Source organism: Notechis scutatus, chromosome Z (assembly GCF_049901735.1).
Source record: "Notechis scutatus isolate UNSWTSFEM ecotype Mainland chromosome Z, rNotScu1.2, whole genome shotgun sequence".
Taxonomy (NCBI): domain Eukaryota; kingdom Metazoa; phylum Chordata; class Lepidosauria; order Squamata; family Elapidae; genus Notechis; species Notechis scutatus.
Window position 1 is genome coordinate 96,125,105 of NC_142025.1, and position 18,779 is coordinate 96,143,883.

Sequence of the window (18,779 nt, forward strand, 5' to 3'; positions counted from 1 at the left end):
CAGCTACAATTTTGGAGCCATCACAGGAACTTAAATGGAAGCGAGAGTCTTGATGGCTCTTCATGAAGGAAATGCTCATCTCCCAGTATGGCTCATCAGCAGAGTTGGGGACCAGCAGAAAACACTTCATCCATGGACTCCAAACCCAAACAGCCTTGTTACGGGAACTGCCCTTCTCAAGTCACAGGGCATCTGTTTGTAAGATGCTGCTGTGATCCCAGCTATTTTCTTTTGAGGAATTAATTTGCAGGAATGGATATGGCAAACTTGACATTGTGTATTCAAGATGATGCTGATGGGAGGATTGGTCATATTGGCCATTAAGACAACTTGGTTAACACATTGTGCTAAGCTATGGTTTGCTGAATAATTATTCTGGCTTGCACAATGTACTCAGGTGTCAATCAAATAATACAAATCATAATTAGATTGGAAATCATATATACTTGATTTGGTTTGGGATTAGGGTGAACCCAGACCATTGTGACCACATTAAGAAATTAAACTTAAGATAATTATGCTTCATAGTGTCTTTATGCTAACCTATCTTCCACAGATACACTGAAGAATGACTATGGTTAATGATAAGGAGGTTTCAGAAACAAAACCTGGTGTTTCACAAGGTTAAGGTAGTTGTTAGTAAATTATATTGGAAGTTTCATTAAGACTTTTTTTATTCTGACTCAATACTAAGCCAGAATATGAATTTTTGGTTCACTGCTTAATAGCTATAGATACTATGAGCATCTGCCATGAGCAGATAATATCATGTTATAATATAAAATCATCAATTATAAAATAACACAGCAGATAATGAATATCTTCTAATGTTTTTATGTTGTAGGCCACCCAAACTCATTGGATAGAAGGGAGGCAAATAAATTTCATAAATAATTGCAAATGATACAAATTACACAATCTGTATTAGCAGGATTTTGCAGGAGCCAATCTGGGTCGTCATCAGGACCAGAGGTTTAGTCTTCCGAGCTTTTGAACTCATGCCAGAACCATCCTCAGAGCTCCAGCACCAGTCCAACAGCTCAGAGGACTAAATCTCTGGTCCCAGAATGGATCCTGCAACATTATCCTGGAAATGTATTTTTGCCTTCATTTGCAAAATTAGATGCATGCAAGATCATTATGGCTTGTACTAGGCAAGCTATCTAAGCCTAGCACATATTATATTTATGGCATATAATTTTTAATTTTAGTCTAGCTAAAATGTATTTGCCTAGTTGCCTGCTTCATAATTATATTTGATCTATTTTTATTTCAAACAAATTATTGTTTTGTTATTGAATGTCTACTTAATATTGCCTCTTTGATTTTTGTTAGCTAGTTTGGACATCTTCATCTAGGAGGAAAAAGAGTTATATGTAATATAATAATTATATATAATATGTAATACTTGAAATCATTATCAACCATAGTTGGTTTTGGTTCTATGCATCTCCTGAGCTGTCTTGAGCAGATATCTCTTTTTGGGGACCAGATATTATCATTGATTCTTGATTAAGTCCTTCCATAGTTCAGGGGGAGGAAAGTAGTTTGTGGGAAAGGGTCTCGGATTGTGTCAAGATGTGGACAAGGCAATTTTTAAATTGTTTTTTCCTGTGCCAAAGCTATTTTCACTTTGAAAATTTCTCCAGCTACTATATATTCCAACAGGTTCATTTTATATAATGCCCTAAATCAGAATTTGTGATTTCAAATATGTCATGACTTAATGTAATGGCCTTGCTTCACACATGCTTAATTAGGCAATGCTACTTCCCACAAATTAAGGTGAATTATAAGATTCATTTTAGTCTAAACGATTATAAGGCAACCTCTCCAAGGTGCCATGTTCCAGTGTGTCAGACTGCATCTCCCATGGTTCCCAATCATTATGGCTGCTTGTCATACTACTTTTAGAACTATGAGAGCTATTTTCCTACCTACCTGTAGAGAATTTAGGAACAATGGGATTGCTTGTGAGCAAATATCTGTACATTTTTTCCTGAGAAGCAAGTATCTCCTTTGTGGGTAGAAAAATGTTAAAATTAGGAAACTGCCCAGGGAAATTCTTTAGAAAACTTTGTCTACTAATTTAACGGGCAACCTTGTTGATTTAAAAAACAAACCCAGTGCAATAGGAGAAAAGGTGTCCTCACTTCTATGCATCTGCCCCATGAAGTGTGTGTAATACAGGGAGAGAGTCTTTGGCCTCGTTTCAGAAGAACATTATTCTATAGGATGTGTAAAACCGATCCTGGAGCTGAGCTCGATCCCGGTGATTAGAAGGCCCGATTCTTAAACGGATACACCAATTTTCTCTTGGCAGCTTTAGGTTAGGTCGCCTGCGGTGTCTCGGGTTTATTCCCAGTGACATACAAGACATTTGATCCTGATGGCAGCTGCTCGCTGAGCATATAAACTGTTTTAATTGAAAAATGCATTCGAATTACATAAAACAAAGGTGTCCTTGTACATGTGGAATTCTTTATATTTTAGAAACATTAATTTGCTATTCGTTTGAGAGAACCTGGCGTTCCTTAAATCATGGCTTGATTTTTCCAATCATCAAATGAAAAGTGGGTCTGTAGGTGTGAATAGGACTAATGCAGGGTCGCTCTTCTAGGCACACGTTCATATTTAACGCCCGGCACAATCGTGGCGAGACGTGGCGTGGCGCTTGCACAGGCGCGCGCGCGACTTCACCACGCGGGGCCGCAGAGCATTTGGAGATAGAGGTTGAGAGGGGCGGCCGTGCTTTGCCTGGCCCCGCCCCGGCCATCCCTCTACCCTGGCGGCGGCATCAGCGGCGGCAGCGTCTCCTCGATCGTTCCCTGCGTCTGACCCTCCTTCCTTCGCCGGCAAGGCAGAGCAAATCGAAGCGAGGCAAGGCACGCTGACGCCTGAGCTGGAGCAGGAGCGCTCGGTGGCTGGAGACGCACAAGGCAGAGGGCACCACTGGGGCAGCAGCTGAGTACTCCTGCCGGGCCGGGCCGGTGCGGCTGCTGGGAGCCCCGGGGGGATGGCGGACGGGACTTCATGTGTCCTTCCTTCGGGCTCGCCCCGGCCCGGGGCCCCCAGTGTCCTGCCGCAAGAAGAAGGTGCTGCGGCCGCTATAGAAGCTCCGGATGACCTGAGCTCGCCACGTTCAGTTTCGGGCAGCTCGGCGGGTACCAGCCGCGACAACTCGGCCGAGAGGGACCCCTTAGTCCTGGCCAAGGCTGCCCCTGCCGCTGGCATTATGAAGGTGGGTCCCGATTGCTTGCGCGTCCTCCCGCCCGGCGACCTTTCTAGTGAGCCTAGAAAGGTTCCTTCAGCATTTGTGCAACGTCTCTTCCCTTTATAAACAGGAATCCCACAGGGATTTCCCCCCACTCCAATCCACAAGGGCAGCCTACTTAAACTTAAGCTAACCTCCTCCAGCCCGCAACCTGAATATCGTGGTTCTGTCCTCATCTGACCTTCTAAATCAACAGAGGACCTAACCGATCCAGAGATTCCTAACCGATCTGTTCTTCCTTCCATGCAGCAGCGCCCCTTCTTCTGAATGTCCTCTACTTAACTTCCTTCCATTTATAAAACAACAGGTTCTGAGCCTCTTGCTATGAGTAAGTGTGTGTGTGTTTGGGGGGGGGGGTGTCTTTGGCTTTTGACTTTGTTTGCTAAAGACAGAGGAAAACTCACTGCATGTCTGCAAAGGTGCTCTGGTCATCATTCTTGTCTGATATTCTGAAGATTGGTGTGTATATGAATGGTGTGTGACCAAGAAAGAAATTTGGGATTCAACCCTACTTCTGATTAATACAATCTCTGCGAAATCTCCTGGCTATTCTTTGAGCTAGCTATGCTCAACCCAATCTGAACATTCACATTGGCTGAGTTCATATGATACACATAACCAGGTCAGTTGCAATTTAGGCACTACATTTCCACACAATACTATGCTTGTTTAATTCAATCCCCCGGTTTTAATGTATAAATCTAGTCCATTTGGTTAATTCAAAGTCATGTGTATGAACCAAAACCCGAAAATGGGAAAATTCAGTAAACAGGTTATGTTGGGTAAACCGAACCTCTTTGTTCCCTGAGGTGGGATTGCTGATTTTATCACCCTCTCCTGCAGAAAACTGCTTTGAATTCCTCATAATTTTTCTTTCTCCCTCCTCAGCTCATCCAGGATGTTTGTTTGGAAAGTCATTTCATCCTGCTGCTTTGAAGTTCTAGCAGAGATGCATTTGAAAGTCTGGTTCCTATATATATATATAAACGTTGTTTGATTTTTCTGTGTTAATTCAATGGTTATGGGTGAGAGGGAAACTAATTTGAACCTCTGAGCCCACCACAAAAAAACAAATGCATTTGAACTGGTATGCATATTGTGACTGTCATTAATACTGGTTGTAGATCCGCATGCAGTAGTACTCTGCTATTGTAACAATCAAGTGATGAAATGAGCATGCCTTAAACCAAAAGGTGTTCAAGTGGAAGATTTACTTCACTTTTTTGATAACCTTCTGTAATTATTGGTATTAGTGCTGCCTTGCAGCATTATCTTATGTGGGAATCCCATGCTGGATCCATGTATACAAATAGTCTCCAACTTATGACCACAATTGGAACTGGAATTTCCATCATAAGTTCTTGCAACCATAAGTCAAGTTGGACCCAATTTTACAACAATTTTTACAGCTGCTGTTAAATGGCTGTTAAGCAAATCACATAGTTGTTAAGTGGATTCATCATTTCCAGTCGACATTTTTTTTGCCAGAAATAAGCAAAAAAGGTTACAAATCAGTCAGATGATTGCAGGATGTTGCAACTGGTTATTAAATACAAGCTGATTTCTTGGTGCTTGAATTGTAATCACATGAGTGCAGGGATGGTGTGATAGTTATAACTGAGTACAGATTTTAACTTCTTTTTCCATAGCTGTTGTAATGTTAAACCACCATTGAATGAACAGTTGTAAGTTGAGGACTACCTGTACATAGCTGTCCATATGGGAATTGGTGCATGCAATCCCTGTCATTTTTTACAGCTTTGAACTTGCATAATTAGTGGGGAGTCTTTTTCATATGTTAGTATTTTTGCAAGTTCATGAAAAGACACATGGCAATTGGCAGTTACCAAATACCTGAATTATTTCCAATGACAAGAAGCACGTTAAAGTCAAGTTTTGCTGATATCTGTGACTTTTTAATGTGAGGTAGGTAGGTGCATATGATGTAAAGAACATAAAGCTATGAATTGATCCACTTAACAATTAGTTCATTTCCATAGCTAACGTGATATTTCCAATCTATGTTTGTAAGGAATTAAGGATGATAATTATTCTACTTTAACAAACCTGGTATATTATTTCATATCATATTCTTTAATATTGTTTCTCATACTAAGGTGTTAGCATGTTACTAGATCCCTGAACCATATTCATTAGAAAGAGGATTACAGATCACATGCCTCAAGTCACCTAAAAGATAATTCAACTGAAAGCCGTGAAGGCCAGCTTCTGCAGCAAAAGTGAGCTCCACACTGCTCCACAACGTGTGAATCAAGTCAACTATCACGGGTGTCTTAAGGCAGTGTTCCCCCCCCACGCCCCAGTTTTCCAGCAAAGCTTTTTACATAGCCTTGATCCATTCAACTAGAAGAGCTAATGTGTGAGTTGAACCACCATTCCTTCAAACGATCAGTTGATCAGCAACAAAGGTGCTAGCCTAGCAGATTACAGGAGATACCTTCTGCAAATTAGCCAAAGCTTTATAGGAAGACAAAAAATGTTTTCTGTCCTTGAGCCCCCCCCCCCTTCTCTCTGTGAAGTGGTCTCAGGTTCCCTTGGGCTATTTATGTCTTGTTTACTCAAACTGAAGGAATCAAGGCCATTTCATTTGGTGGAGCCAAGGAAACAGAGGGAGAAGGTCCCAAGTTTGAGTTTAATTTCATCTTTATGAGTTGGTGGGAGTTTGTAATCTTGTGGGCCTCAGTTCTGGGAAAAATTTCTTCCAAGAAGTTCTGCTGGTTTTATCCTGTGATAGACAAGCCTGGAAGAGAAGCTTTGTCAATGTTATTTGCCATGTTTGGGGCATTAGTGCACCTTTACAACTTGACATGTTATTTGTTGGTTTCATTCAGTGCAATGAATAATTTTCATGACTGCAGGCTTCCTAAGACTATTTAAGGTAGAAACCTATATCTCTAATGAACAACACCTTAAATCAATTTAAATGCCATATTTTCAACAAAAGAGCCGATTGAAAGAAGCCAGATCCATGACAATAAAAGCAGCTTGAATTACGTACCAAAAATGAGTACAGTACATATTTAAAAAATCCTTTAATAAACTAAAAGAAAACTGTTAATCTTTAAAGCATTATTAAAAGTAAAGCCACTGCAGAGTACAGAGAGTAAAAGTTACTTTAAATCCTAATCAGTCACATTATACGTTTGATGAAGGGAATTGCAACTCACAAACTCTTAAATTAAAAAAGTGCTTCCTCCCAACGTTTTACTATTATGAATTAACCAGACTCTCTTACTCTCTTATGCCTACCCTAAGTTAGCATTATCTCTGGAACTAACATTTACATGCCTTCATTTTTGAAAGAGATATTTTGGAGTACAGCTTCCACGGGCCTTTGCTGTTGGCTATGGTGGTTGAGGTTAATGGGAGCTAAAGACCAAACATCTGGAGAGTGCCAGATTGCCTTTGATTGGAAGCTCCTAAGGTATTGCTGAGTGCATGAAGAGAATCTGTTCATGTTTAAGCAAAGGGGCCTGCACTCGGATGATAACTGTATTTGGCCCTGATTGGAAACACAATTGGAAGATATCGTAGCCACGATTTCCATTTCTCCCAATGGATTTCTCAAGACACGGGGGGCGGGGGCGGAATGTAAGCGGCTGGATCCAGCCAGTTGCTTTTGCTGAGTATTAGATTTTATTTTAAAAGGAGATTGGGGGTGGGGGTTGACAGGCATCAATCTGCAAACCTTTGAACCCAGGATCTGCCTTAGACTTTCATTGTTGATCCGGACTCCTTGAAGTCACTTCTCTTTGCAAAAAGAATTATCTAAATTCGGCTAAATCCAAAGGTATAGCCTAAGGCCTCAGAGTTAACAGGCACCTGGAAATACTTAATTATAGTTCCCAGAGAGCTCTGCCTTACCAAGTTGTTAAAGTTGCCAAAGGGGGGACTTATTAGGGTACCTCCAGTCAGTAATAACACTGAATTAATAAATTAATAAATAAATTAATATTAATAATTAATAATAATTAATTAATAACTAGAGAGTAATCACATAAATTCTCTATATTTAAGGAAAATGAAACAAAACCAACGTTGCTTTTGTTCCCTTTTTGTAGCACATAATTCCTGGGTCAAGTCAGCTGTTGACTAAGCCTTTCAGGAAAAATATTTTCCAAAGAATAAACATGATTTTGAAGCAGGTAGGAGTTCCCACCATTTCTCAACTTAATATAAAGAAGCTATAGCAACAAAAAAAAAGAGAGGTGGTTTTCCCTATATTTTTAAACCCCTATAGTGTTTTTAAAACACTATAGTTCTTCCTGCTATTCCTAAGAGCTGGGATGATAATGCTGTGTTGTTCTGAGTTTAATTTTAAAGCAGACCCAGGGGGAATTACTGTGCCTTGGGCCTTCCTAAGAGTTTCTTCCACCAACTTAGAAGACTTTGTGGATTCCACAATGCTGAAATTGAAAGTATCTACATTCTCAGGTAAAAGAAGGAATATTTTGTGACTCTTTGGAGTATTTGTGAATAAAAAATGTGCCGAGATACTATTATTATCTAGTTTCCTGAGGTTTTAGAGGGAATTGCTGCACCAGACAGCAATTTATGGACAGTTATGAAATACTTCCAGAAAATCTAGAAAAAGTAGTATACTTAGTCCTCGTCTTATGACCACAATTGAACTCAAAATTTATGTTGTTAAATGAGAAATTTCCTAAGTGAGTTTTGCCCTGACTTTTGCTGCCAAATTTATTAAATGAATCACTGCAGTTGTTGAATTAGTAACCCAGTTGGTAAGGGCATATAGTTTCCCCATTGGCTTGCTTGTCAGGAGGTTACAAAAAATGAACACATGACCCCAGGGACACTAAAACCATCATAAATATGAACCAGATGCCCAGCTTCTGAATTTTGATCACATGACCATGGGGAATGGAACCAAGATTGAAACTCTGAAAAATCATCGTAAGTATTCAGTGCTGTTGTAACATTGAATGGTCACTAAATGAAGTGTGAAGGATTACCTGTGTAGATTTCTACAAAGCAGGATGACCTTTAAAAGCCCTTTGCTAGTGCTGCTTTCACATTTAGGCAGAGAAGGAAAGGATGTTAAGGCAGGGGGGGGAAAAAAGGCTTTGTTTTTGGTTTCTGGTTCTGCCTAAGATTAGCTTTTAACCTCCTATTTGCAGTTGATACAGAAATTAAATCAGATAACAACCAACATGCTAGAAAACAGAAACATAATTAAACATGATCTTTGTCAATTAGAAAAATGGATCTGTACTTGTAAAAATAGTATCTATAGAAGAAATTTAAAATTATAGCTAGCTGATCATGAGGTAAATATGAGTCAACAATGTGATGTGGTTACAAAAAAATGTAGATGTGATTTTTTTTTTTAGGTTGCACGAGTGGAAGTATAATTTCCAAATCATAAGTAAACGATCCATTATATTCTGCATTGGCCATTTTGGACACCACTATAAAAAGTAAATTTGTCTATCAGGGTTGGGAAAGGTACAAACAATGCAAATGACCACGTGACTGAAAACTAGTGGCTTTCATGATGAGCAGGTGGAGGAACTGGGTACATTTATCCTTTTAAAAAAATTGAAGAGGAATACAATTGCACTCTTCATACATACCTAGGAATGTCATCTAGAAGGTGACTGACCTATTCGCCATTATCCTAGACCAGGGGTGTCAAACTCGATTTCATTGAGGGCTGCATCAGGGTTGTATTTGACCTGGGGTGACGGGGGGGGGGCATGGCTGGGGTGGGTGTGGCCAGCTCAACGCCACTTGTGTTGGGGGAGCCTGTGGTAGTCCGAGCGCTCTGCCAGCAAAAACAGGCTCCTGAGAATTGTTTTCAGCTGTGATGGCCTCCTGAATCCTTCTGCCAGCACATGGCCCTCCCAAACTCCCATTTTCGCTAGCAGAAATTAATAGGGCAGTCCCACGGGGCCAATCTAAGCACCCCACGGGCCGGATCCAGCCCCCAGGCCTTGAGTTTGACACCCCTGTCCTAGAGAATAGGATATTGAATCAAGGATTTCTATTTTGTGAAATGTTAGGAAAGCCTTTTTAACAGAAACAGCAATTCAATAGTGAAGCAATGTTTATACTTTTTTTAGGGGGTGGGGATGAGTTCAAAAAGAGTCTGAATGTGATGCAGAGATTCCTGCAATGAACATTTCTGTACTGAGTAAATGTCCCTTTTTAATGGTTTATGAGTTTCTGATTCCAGAATTCAGATTCCAGAAGGTGGTATTTTGGATCTTGATAACTTTAACTATGATAGCTTATAAAATTAATCTCAGGTTATGAGCTTCCACATGATCTCCCACTTTTTTTCTTAAACTACATATTTCCAAAGCCACTTGTGTTCCACCATATTGCCAGCTGTAGATGCACTTGGCTGGATCAACTCTTAACTTCATTCTGTCCTCTCTGCTGTATTGTGCAGATGTGATGGATTAGTATTTCAGTTGTAAAGGAGAGGTTTTTACTGAAGTCACCCAATACGATGCCTTTATTTGTTATTATTTCACATACTAGTACTACTTTATGACTTAATATTTCAAGGGGCCATCACTAAACCCAACTAATCAGGAGAGATTGACTTTCCCTTTGTAGGTTGTAGAGAAAGTGGTTGCAGGGCAGTTTCAAAGAGCTCTGGAAGAAATGGATTATCTAGATCCCTTTCAGTCAGGATTCAGGCTAGGATATGAGATGGCATTAAAAAATACTTGCATGGCATTTGGCAAGAACAGGATGGGGGCAATTCTTACTCTTCTTGACATCTTAGTAGCCTTGACATCTCAGTAGATCCTTCTGGACTGGCTTCAGGAGTTGAGGGTGAGCAGCATTGTGTTCTGGTTCTTCTTCTTCTATGGTTGGTTCTGGCTGGTGTTGATAGAAGATGAGAGATTTTTTTGGGTGGCCACAGGGTCTCAATTCTTTATTCTCTCTTATTTAATAATTACATGAGGCCATTGGATGAGGTGAGTTGACAGTTCGGAGTGAAACATCATCAACATGCTAATGATACCTCCCCTTTGTCTACTCTGGATATTCTGTCTCAGTGCCAGGAGGCTGTAGGGCTATAAATAAGATACAATGGGCTCCAACAAGACTCAGGTAGCTTTGGTAAATTAGCCCTTCTGTTTCCAAGTTATTTCTACCTTTGTTCCTGGATGGGATGACACTGCCTCAGCTGGGCCTGGTACACAATATAGAGGGTCCTCTTGGACTCAGAACTCCTGTTGGAAGAGTAGTGGTAGTAGTTAGAGGATCTTTGCACGCCTTCAGATAATGCGCTGGTTGCACTCATTTTTGGACCGGGAGGCTCTACTCACTGTCATTCATGTCCTTGTGATCTACTGCTTGGACTAGAACAATGTACTCTGCTACTCCCTTGAGGCACTTTGAGAGGCTTCAGCTGGTACAAAATGCAGCTGCTTGGGTTGCAAATGGTATTGTCTATTCAGAACATGTAACAACATCATCGCCAGTGTGCCTGTGGGTGCAAATGAAGGTACAGGTTGTTATCTTTAAAGCCCTTCATGGTTTGGGACTGGGTTACTTAAGGGACAATCTCCTTCTGGTCATTTCTACCTGGTCCTGTCTAGTCCAGCAAAATGGGCATTCTCAATGTTAGCTTCCATCAGCCCATGCCAGCTGTTGGGTACTAGAGGCACGCCTTCTTGCTGCCTTGATCCTCCTCCTCCCAAGATTAGGAAGCCCTAACCTTGCTGGCTTTTCGGGAGTCTTTGAAAACCTGGTTATATGCCTATATCTGGGTTCCTGAGTGTGTGAAGGCCCTCTTTTCCTGGTTATGCTGACACCAATGGATTATAATATCTTTTGGCTGCTGCTTGTATTTCATTTCCTTTTGTAACGTGTTTTAATTGTTTAAAATATTGCGTGCTGCCCAGAGTTCACTGGTTTGATGGGTAGCTTTACAAATGGAATAAATTAATAAATAAAATTTTTAATTAGTTTATTCTCTGAGATAGATCTTTGTGTAGTAAACCATAATATCCATACACAAAAAAGGATTAGCAGATTAGAAAGACATTCAAATTTGCAGAATCTGAAATAGCGACATTTGATTCCATCTAGATAGTTTTGTTATCATTTGATTTGATTCTAAGGAGAAAGATCTAAAAACAAACTAGTGAGATCCAGCACACCTAGGATGCATAGAATGATAATTAATGTTCGTGGGAAGAAAAAAACCCCCAGAAATAAATAGCTTTGTAGATCCCATTTGGCATTGTTCACATGGTTTAAGATTAGATTTTGGAATCAAATGTATGAAATCCAATGTCACTATTTCAGATTCTGCATGTAGTCGAAGAAAAATTCATAAAAGTCAACTTCACCAAAAGCTTATTTTTGGATGTTATCAAGTTTAATAAAATTATAAATATTGATGTTCTAGTTGTGCATCAGATACATTGTTCATGTTGCTTAGTGAAATAAATGGATTGTGGGAATATTCTTAAACAAATGTTCTTAATTCTGCCCTTCTCTTCTCCCATCTCCTCACCAGATTTATATTTTCTCTCCCCCTCCCCGCAGATTTATGTTCTAAATGGATTTTTATTTTTATTTTTGGCAGCATCTACAGTTTCTGTTTTAGGAATTGTGAAGCAATGAACACACACACAAAAAAGACTGGGTGTAAAAATTAAATTGAGTTTATAGTTAACTATCTAAAATATATTGACAAATTTATGAGCAGATGAAGCCGCCTTCATACTGAGTCATTGGTCCGTTCAACCAGGTGCTGTGCTGAGGTCCTTTTAATTAAAGATTTCGTGGAATTTTATGCATACAAAGCTATTTCTCCATCACTGCAGCATTGTTGTTTTAAATGACTTCTCAAATGTCATTTTAACATGAAATTTAAATTCAACACCCAGAATTTATCAGACCTGAATAGAAAGTAGATGTCATCCCTGCCTCTAACTGTTAGCTTGCAAAGTTTGGGGCAGAGATCTTCCTTGGACTGACAAAGGAAGCTTTCTCACAGCCTACCATATTTTGCCTGTCTAGTTCATTTTTGCCTCCTGAACTGACAGCATTTCTTCAAGATCTTGGGCGCAGAACTTTCTGTTCCTTGACCCTGCAGTGACAAGGTCCATCACTGACCTTTGGCATTCAAGACTTGCATTCAGGCCCTAAGCTGGGGGTCGGCAATATGTGGCTCTAGAGCCTCATGCGGCTCTTTGGGCCCTCTCCTATAGCTCCCTGTCAGATGATTCCGACCACTGGCTGGCCAGCCCCTCGCCTTCCCCTCGCAGTCACTCCTCACCTGCCCTGAGAAGGGAAGGACAATGATGGACTCGCTCCATATTCCAGGCCGGAAGCAAAGCACCCCTCTACTTGCCTCTTTTCTGGGCCTTGTTGGTGCTGTGTGCACCTTGACCGCTGGGGGAGACGCACGACTTTATCTCTCCCACGAGACACTGGCTAGGCTGGCTGCAGCCAATGCTCTGTGTTGTAATGGGCTCCAGGAGAAGGATGGGGGGATGCAGTCTCCCCCATTGTGAAGCATGCTGTTTAAGTATGCTGTGCAAGGCGCTACAGGAGCAGCAAGCAGGCTATGGAGGTGGCGACAGCAGTGGTGTCAGCACCAAGAAAGGTTGGAAGAAGAGGGGCGCCTCGCTTCCTCTCTAGAATATGAAGCGAGCCTCCATCCACCGCCATCACCTTCCCTTGTCAGGATAGGTGAGGAGTGACTGCGAGGGGAGGCGAGAGCCGGCCAGCCAGTGGTAGGATCATCCGACAGGAAGCCGCAGGAGAGGGCCCAAAGAGCCGTATGCTGCTCTAGAGTCGCATGTTGCCGAGCCCCGGCTTAGGGCTTGAACTCAAGTCTTGAATGCCAAAGGTCAGTGATAGACCTTGTCACTGCAGGGTCAAGGAACATAAAGAGGAGAGAGAAAGAGAGGAGAGAGAGAAAGAGAGAGATGAGTGAGACAGAGACAGAGACAGACAGAGAGACGTGTGTGTGTGTGTGTGTGTGTGTGTGTGTGTGTGTTTTCCCAGGGAAAAGAAAATACCGGGAGCCACAAAATCAGGGTAGCCGTGGCTGGGTGTGTATGTGTGTGTGTGTCATGTGACTGGGTAGGAGTGAGTGATATTGTGTTGGCCATGCAAACCCAGGTTTTGTGGGCCCTGGTGCTTTATTTTCTGTGGGAAACGGGTCCAAATGGCTCTTTGAGTGTTTAAGGTTGCAGTCTCCTGCCCTAAGTTGTTGTCTCCCTCTAAATCTTTTTAAGTAGGTAAAACTCAACTCTGTGGATACATCCATGCAATCATCTTGCTTACAGGACAGAAAAAAAAGATAGCCATTGTCTTCTTCAGAGATATTGTTTCAGCCTCTTAATCTAGCCTTTAATCTGGGATTTCTCGATGATTTTCTCCCAAGTACTGACCAGCTCGATCCCTGCTTAACTTTTCAGAGTAGCTAAGGCTGCTTAGGTGACAGCACCTAGCTGAGGTTTAACTAGAAACCCTTCTGTTTGAGGGTGAAGGGTCACGGGGGGAGGGAGGGAAATCTGCAGGCTGCATCACTTCCTCTCCAGCTCTCTTTTCCCTTAAGGCATCTTGCTATAACTATTCTTCTCTCTCTTTTCCCCCTACCCCAAACAATTGCAAAACAGTTCTAGCGTATGAACCTATGGGGAGATGGCCCTGTTAGGTGTGTGTTTCTAAAATTGGCTTTTAACTGTTCTTGCATCATAGATGCTCATCTCCAGAATAGGTGGCTGTCACCCGAGACCCGCCTCTTTGCTCCTTTCAGCCTATTTTAAGCATTGATGCTCCAGTGCTATTAATACAGGGTGTGTGGGCTGTGTTCCAGTCCTCCCCTCCCTTGACAGGCTTTCTCCTGCACCTTAGAGAAGGAGGAATTAGCTTGTCTTCCAGGCTAGTGGTGTGCTTTTAAAGGCTAAATGCATGCTTACACTTGAGAGTAGGGCGGGAGGAGAGGAAGCATATTGTTCCCAGTAGCTAGGGGAGGAAGGAGTCCTGGGAACTGTTGTGTGAGGAATGATGTGAGTGATAACCTTTTTCCAACGAATAGGGGAAGACAGTAGAGAAATCCAGGGGAGGGGAGGGAACATGCAGAGAAAAGCGACACTGCTCTGAAGGGGCCAAACTCTATTCCTAAAAATTCAAAATGAATTCTAGGATAGAACAATTACTTGGAGTCAGGTCTGATGTATTAAATCTTTTCATATGTATGAAATTTACTTGCAGAATCCGTACGTCGCACTAAGTCATAATCTGATTTATTTGGTATTTGCTAAACATGCCCTATGAAGCAGCCATTTTGATGGACAAAGGTATGTTTTAATGATTAATGTGACTGCATATCATGGTTAAACTCCTAGCTTGGTCTGTCAATCAATGTTGGGATACCATCTGATTTTACTATGATGGAGGCAGGCCACTATGAAATAGATGTCTCCTGGAGAGGCAGGACTAGAAAAAAAAATCCTAATGTTGATTTCATGCATGAAGAGAGAGCTCTTCTTTCTAGTTCCTGCCCTTTCTTCTTCTAGAGAAGGGCTGTCAAACTCCCGCCCTGTGGGCCAGATGCGTCACATGCTGGCCATGCCTACGCCGGGTTTAGTGAAGGGGAAAAAATGTCCCAATGAGTCACGTGATTCCACCATGACGCCATGAGTTTGACAACCTTGTTCTAGAGAATATGCTTGCCTATGAATTCCACTGCCATTTTCTAGGTCATGAGTATCTCAATTGCACCTATAGGCTATTGTACTTAGGTTTTTTTTATAAAAAAAATTATTTCCTAGGATATCTTGGAAGATCTTTTCTTTTTTTCTTTTTAATAATGTTTACTGAAAGTTTCAAGAAAAAAAAGAATACATTTTTAAAAAAGAGAAACATGTTCTCACATTTTTGCAACGTTTTCAACGACAGGCAATGAGCAAGGGGGTTAATCAACTCAAAAACCTTTAACTCCGCACCATGACCTAAGTAAAGTATTGTCAGTACTGCAACTCCCAAGTTGCTGACCATGTGCTACATACTTTTCACAGTTACTCGTTGCTGTTCCCAGTGGAAACTAGGTAGCCCAGGCTGAGGAGAGGACAGAAGCAAACAAGTAACAGCAGGTGCTAATCCCTCATGTTCTTCACTGATGGAACCCAATTATTCAAGCTATAAAACTGGCTTTGTGTGCCTTTGATTTGGTCTTCATTCCTGGACTGCTACCTGTAGTGTTCTTGATAAGTGTTCTTGATTTTCAGCAACACTTTCCCTTAGGGCTGAAGCAGAACGACTGACCCAAAGTCAACCAACTGACTTTGTGGCTCAGATAATTCAATCTCTCAGTTTCTAGCATGGTGCCTTACTCATTATACTAATCTGGTTTACACTGATTTTATCAGATAAATATTAATTCCTAGAAGCCCAGTGACATTTTGCCCTCCAGATATCCTGAGGGCATAGTTGCCAGCCCTAAGAATTAGCCCAGATGAGGAAATTGTCTCCCACTGGAAGAGGAGAACTATACTTTATTGAGATAGGCTATAATAATAGAATCTTGCAAGTCCGCATATGTACATTGGGTCCAGGAGTCACAATCCATTAGATTAGATTAGATTAGATTAGATTAGATTAGATTAGATTAACAGAGTTGGAAGGGACCTTGTAGGTCATCTCGTCCAACCCCCCACTCAAGCAGGAGATCCTGCACCATTTCTGACAAAGGTCTCTGACAAATGACAAAAGTCTCAAGTGATGATGCCCCCACAACTTCTGTTCCATTGGTTGATTGTTCCCACTGTCAGAAAGTTTCTCCTTATTTCCAGGTTAAATCTCTCCTTGTTCAGTTTCCATCCATTATTCCTTGTTTGGCCTACAGGCGCTTCAGAAAATAGCTTGACCCCTTCCTCTCTGTGGCAGCCCCTCAAATATTGGAAGACCTCTATCATGTCTCCCCTGGTCCTTCTTTTTACTGGACTAGCCAAGCCCAGTTCCTGCAACCGTTCTTCACATGTTTTACATCTTTCCCTCTTAAATGCCATTGAATCAAGGAGAATCTGAATTTCTTTCTAACATGATATCCTTTTCAAGGGTTAAAGAATGCTTTTTCCTAATTGTTTCTTTAATGGCTTCTGAAGACTGTCTTTTACAATAGCCTCCTTAGGTCATAGCTACAGGACTGTGGTCCTGCTCAGAGACCACACATTTAATGAGAAAAGAAGACCACAGAGTGGAGGACTTGGAAGTGGTGAGAAAAAAAACTTTTCTCTGATCATCTAAACCTTCCTTCAAGCAGCCCTAGATCTGGCCAATACTCTCATCTATTAGTTACCCCCTGACAGCACTAGATTCATAGGCTCCAATAGACAAAATTGGAGAAGAAATCCCAAATTGCAAAAAAAAAAAAAAAGAGAGAGAGAGAGAGAGAGAGAAATCTTGCTGTTTAGAGTGTATGAAGCAACAGCTTTACCTGCAAGGGCCGCCTCAGTTTTGAACCAAACAATCTAAATCAACTCATTCCTCCAGATCATAGGGAGCTTAAACAGAGTGTGAACATGTTAGCAAAGCATCATAGAGGCACTAGTTTGGACAGTATTCAGTTCATAGCCAGAGGTTAGGTAGCTAACATGATCATTGAGAGAGAATTGTGGCTGAAGAATTGGAAACAGATTCCGAATCCGCAACCTTCTTTCTATCAAGTCTATTGAAAGGAAGGGGAGCAAACTGTACAGAAAGGCCATAAATAATATCCAAAATAATATCCAAATTCAACCACCTAAATATCAGCTAATTACAATTACCTGGAAGGCATGCTAGACTAGATTTCTACCCTACAATATGATAACAATAGAATAAATGTTTTAAATAAATAGTTGCTTTTAAAATGATTTTATATGTCTTTTAATTTTTGATTTGGAGTTGCCTAGAGTTGGTTGAAAGATAGGCGGCTATGCAAATGTTTTAAATAAATAAATAAAATAACAAAATAATCAAGACCATTGTGGCAGTTTTATTGCTTTGAACTCTTTTTGACTTATAAGCAAAATATTAAGGGAGAGAAAACTGGACTACTCCCACAGGAATTGTCAACAGAATTCCTTCCAGCCTGGTCTTTGAAATAAATAGAGACAGATACCTCTTTCCAAATTCACTATCTTCCCCAGAGAAAAAACAGACCACCACAATTAATCTAATGTACTTTCTCACCCTAGCCTACTATGAAAATAAAGTGGATTAATTCTTTTTCCCATATGTTGCTCTGAGTTCTGTAGAAAAGAGACAAATTTGCTAATTTGGTAAATTTGGAAGTTGTGAAATGAATATAAGGAATAACCACCCACTAATCTCCTCCCACATTCACTCACATGTATATAGCTATAACAGTCAACTCTATTTTAGAATTACATGATGGGTGCTTGATATTCCCATTCTACAGATGACCAAACTGAGGGTAAAACCTAGTAGTTTTCTCCTGGATTGCTCAGAGATTAAAACTTGGACTTTTCTCTCCAGGTTTTGTCCTACAATTTGCTTGTACTGCTGTCAGAACCCACCTTAAAAAATGGTACATATCAGCCTTTGGGAGCAGCCCAGATTACAAACACTTAATCCTAAAAGCAAGTCTTGAGTTCTAATTAGAAAGTTGTATTAAGAATGTTAAAGGGATGCGGTAGCTCAGTGGCTAAGATGCTGAACTTGTTGATCAGAAAGGTCGGTGTTCTGACCAAGACTTCCAGAGACCATAATTAAGCACATGCTTAGTTAAAACAACTCTTGTTTTATTTTGACACTGGGAATTATGTTCATTCCCAGCCTGTAATGAGTCCCAAACAATCCCTCGAGATAAGCACCCACCTTTCTCTCCTTTGAATTGCTGCCAACAACAAAAATGCCAAGTGAACTATAAAAAAACCAAACGAAGTACAAAGTCCACACAGAGCTTCAAGGATTAATCCGAACAGAGCGAACGACTTTGCTTCCTACAAAGGTTTCTTCACCTTTGCCTGTCCTTTATACCTTATGGGAGGGGCAATCACCTCCAAGCCTTACTCCAGAATCGCCCCTTTTGTTTCAGCTGCTCTTGCCTTCTAGCAGCTCTGTGTACTTGTGCACTGGGAACAGGCTCCCCTTGTTCCTCTGCCTCGCTGCTGCCAGACTCTGGAGGGTCTGGAGTCAGCACCCCACTCCCAGATGGTCCTGGTTCCATCTCTGCACCGGATGCAGGACCCTCGTCTGAGTCCTCTCCAGACTCCAGGACTGGTCCCCATTCTTCCCCACTGTCTGATTCTGCTGCTGTCTGCACAGGCTGCTGATGAACCACAACAGTCGGCAGTTTGGTAGTTCGAATCCTTAGCGCTATGTAATCCCATTACTTGGCCCAGCTTCTGCCAACCTAGCAGTTTGAAAGCATGTAAAAATGCAAGTAGAAAAATAGGGACCACTTTGGTGGGAAGGTCACAGTATTCCGTGCGCCTTCGGCATTTACTCATGCTGGCCACATGACCATGGA

At 41.3% G+C, this 18,779-nt stretch overlaps 1 protein-coding gene across 2 annotated transcripts in view; it reads left to right on the top strand.

The window, feature by feature from the left end:
• The first annotated feature begins 2,770 nt into the window (after positions 1 to 2,770).
• LOC113413516 (inactive phospholipase C-like protein 2) overlaps positions 2,771 to 18,779 on the top strand; it is a 52,842-nt gene continuing 36,833 nt past the window's right edge. Inside the window, exon 1 of one of the 2 annotated variants that reach the window (XM_026669839.2) lies at positions 2,771 to 3,241. In XM_026669839.2, the coding sequence (XP_026525624.1) occupies positions 3,017 to 3,241 (225 nt within the window). In that variant the 5' untranslated portion in view covers positions 2,771 to 3,016. Of the gene's footprint in view, positions 3,242 to 3,466; positions 3,603 to 18,779 lie in introns of those variants that run through there. The other variant, XM_087946348.1, reaches the window with a different exon arrangement.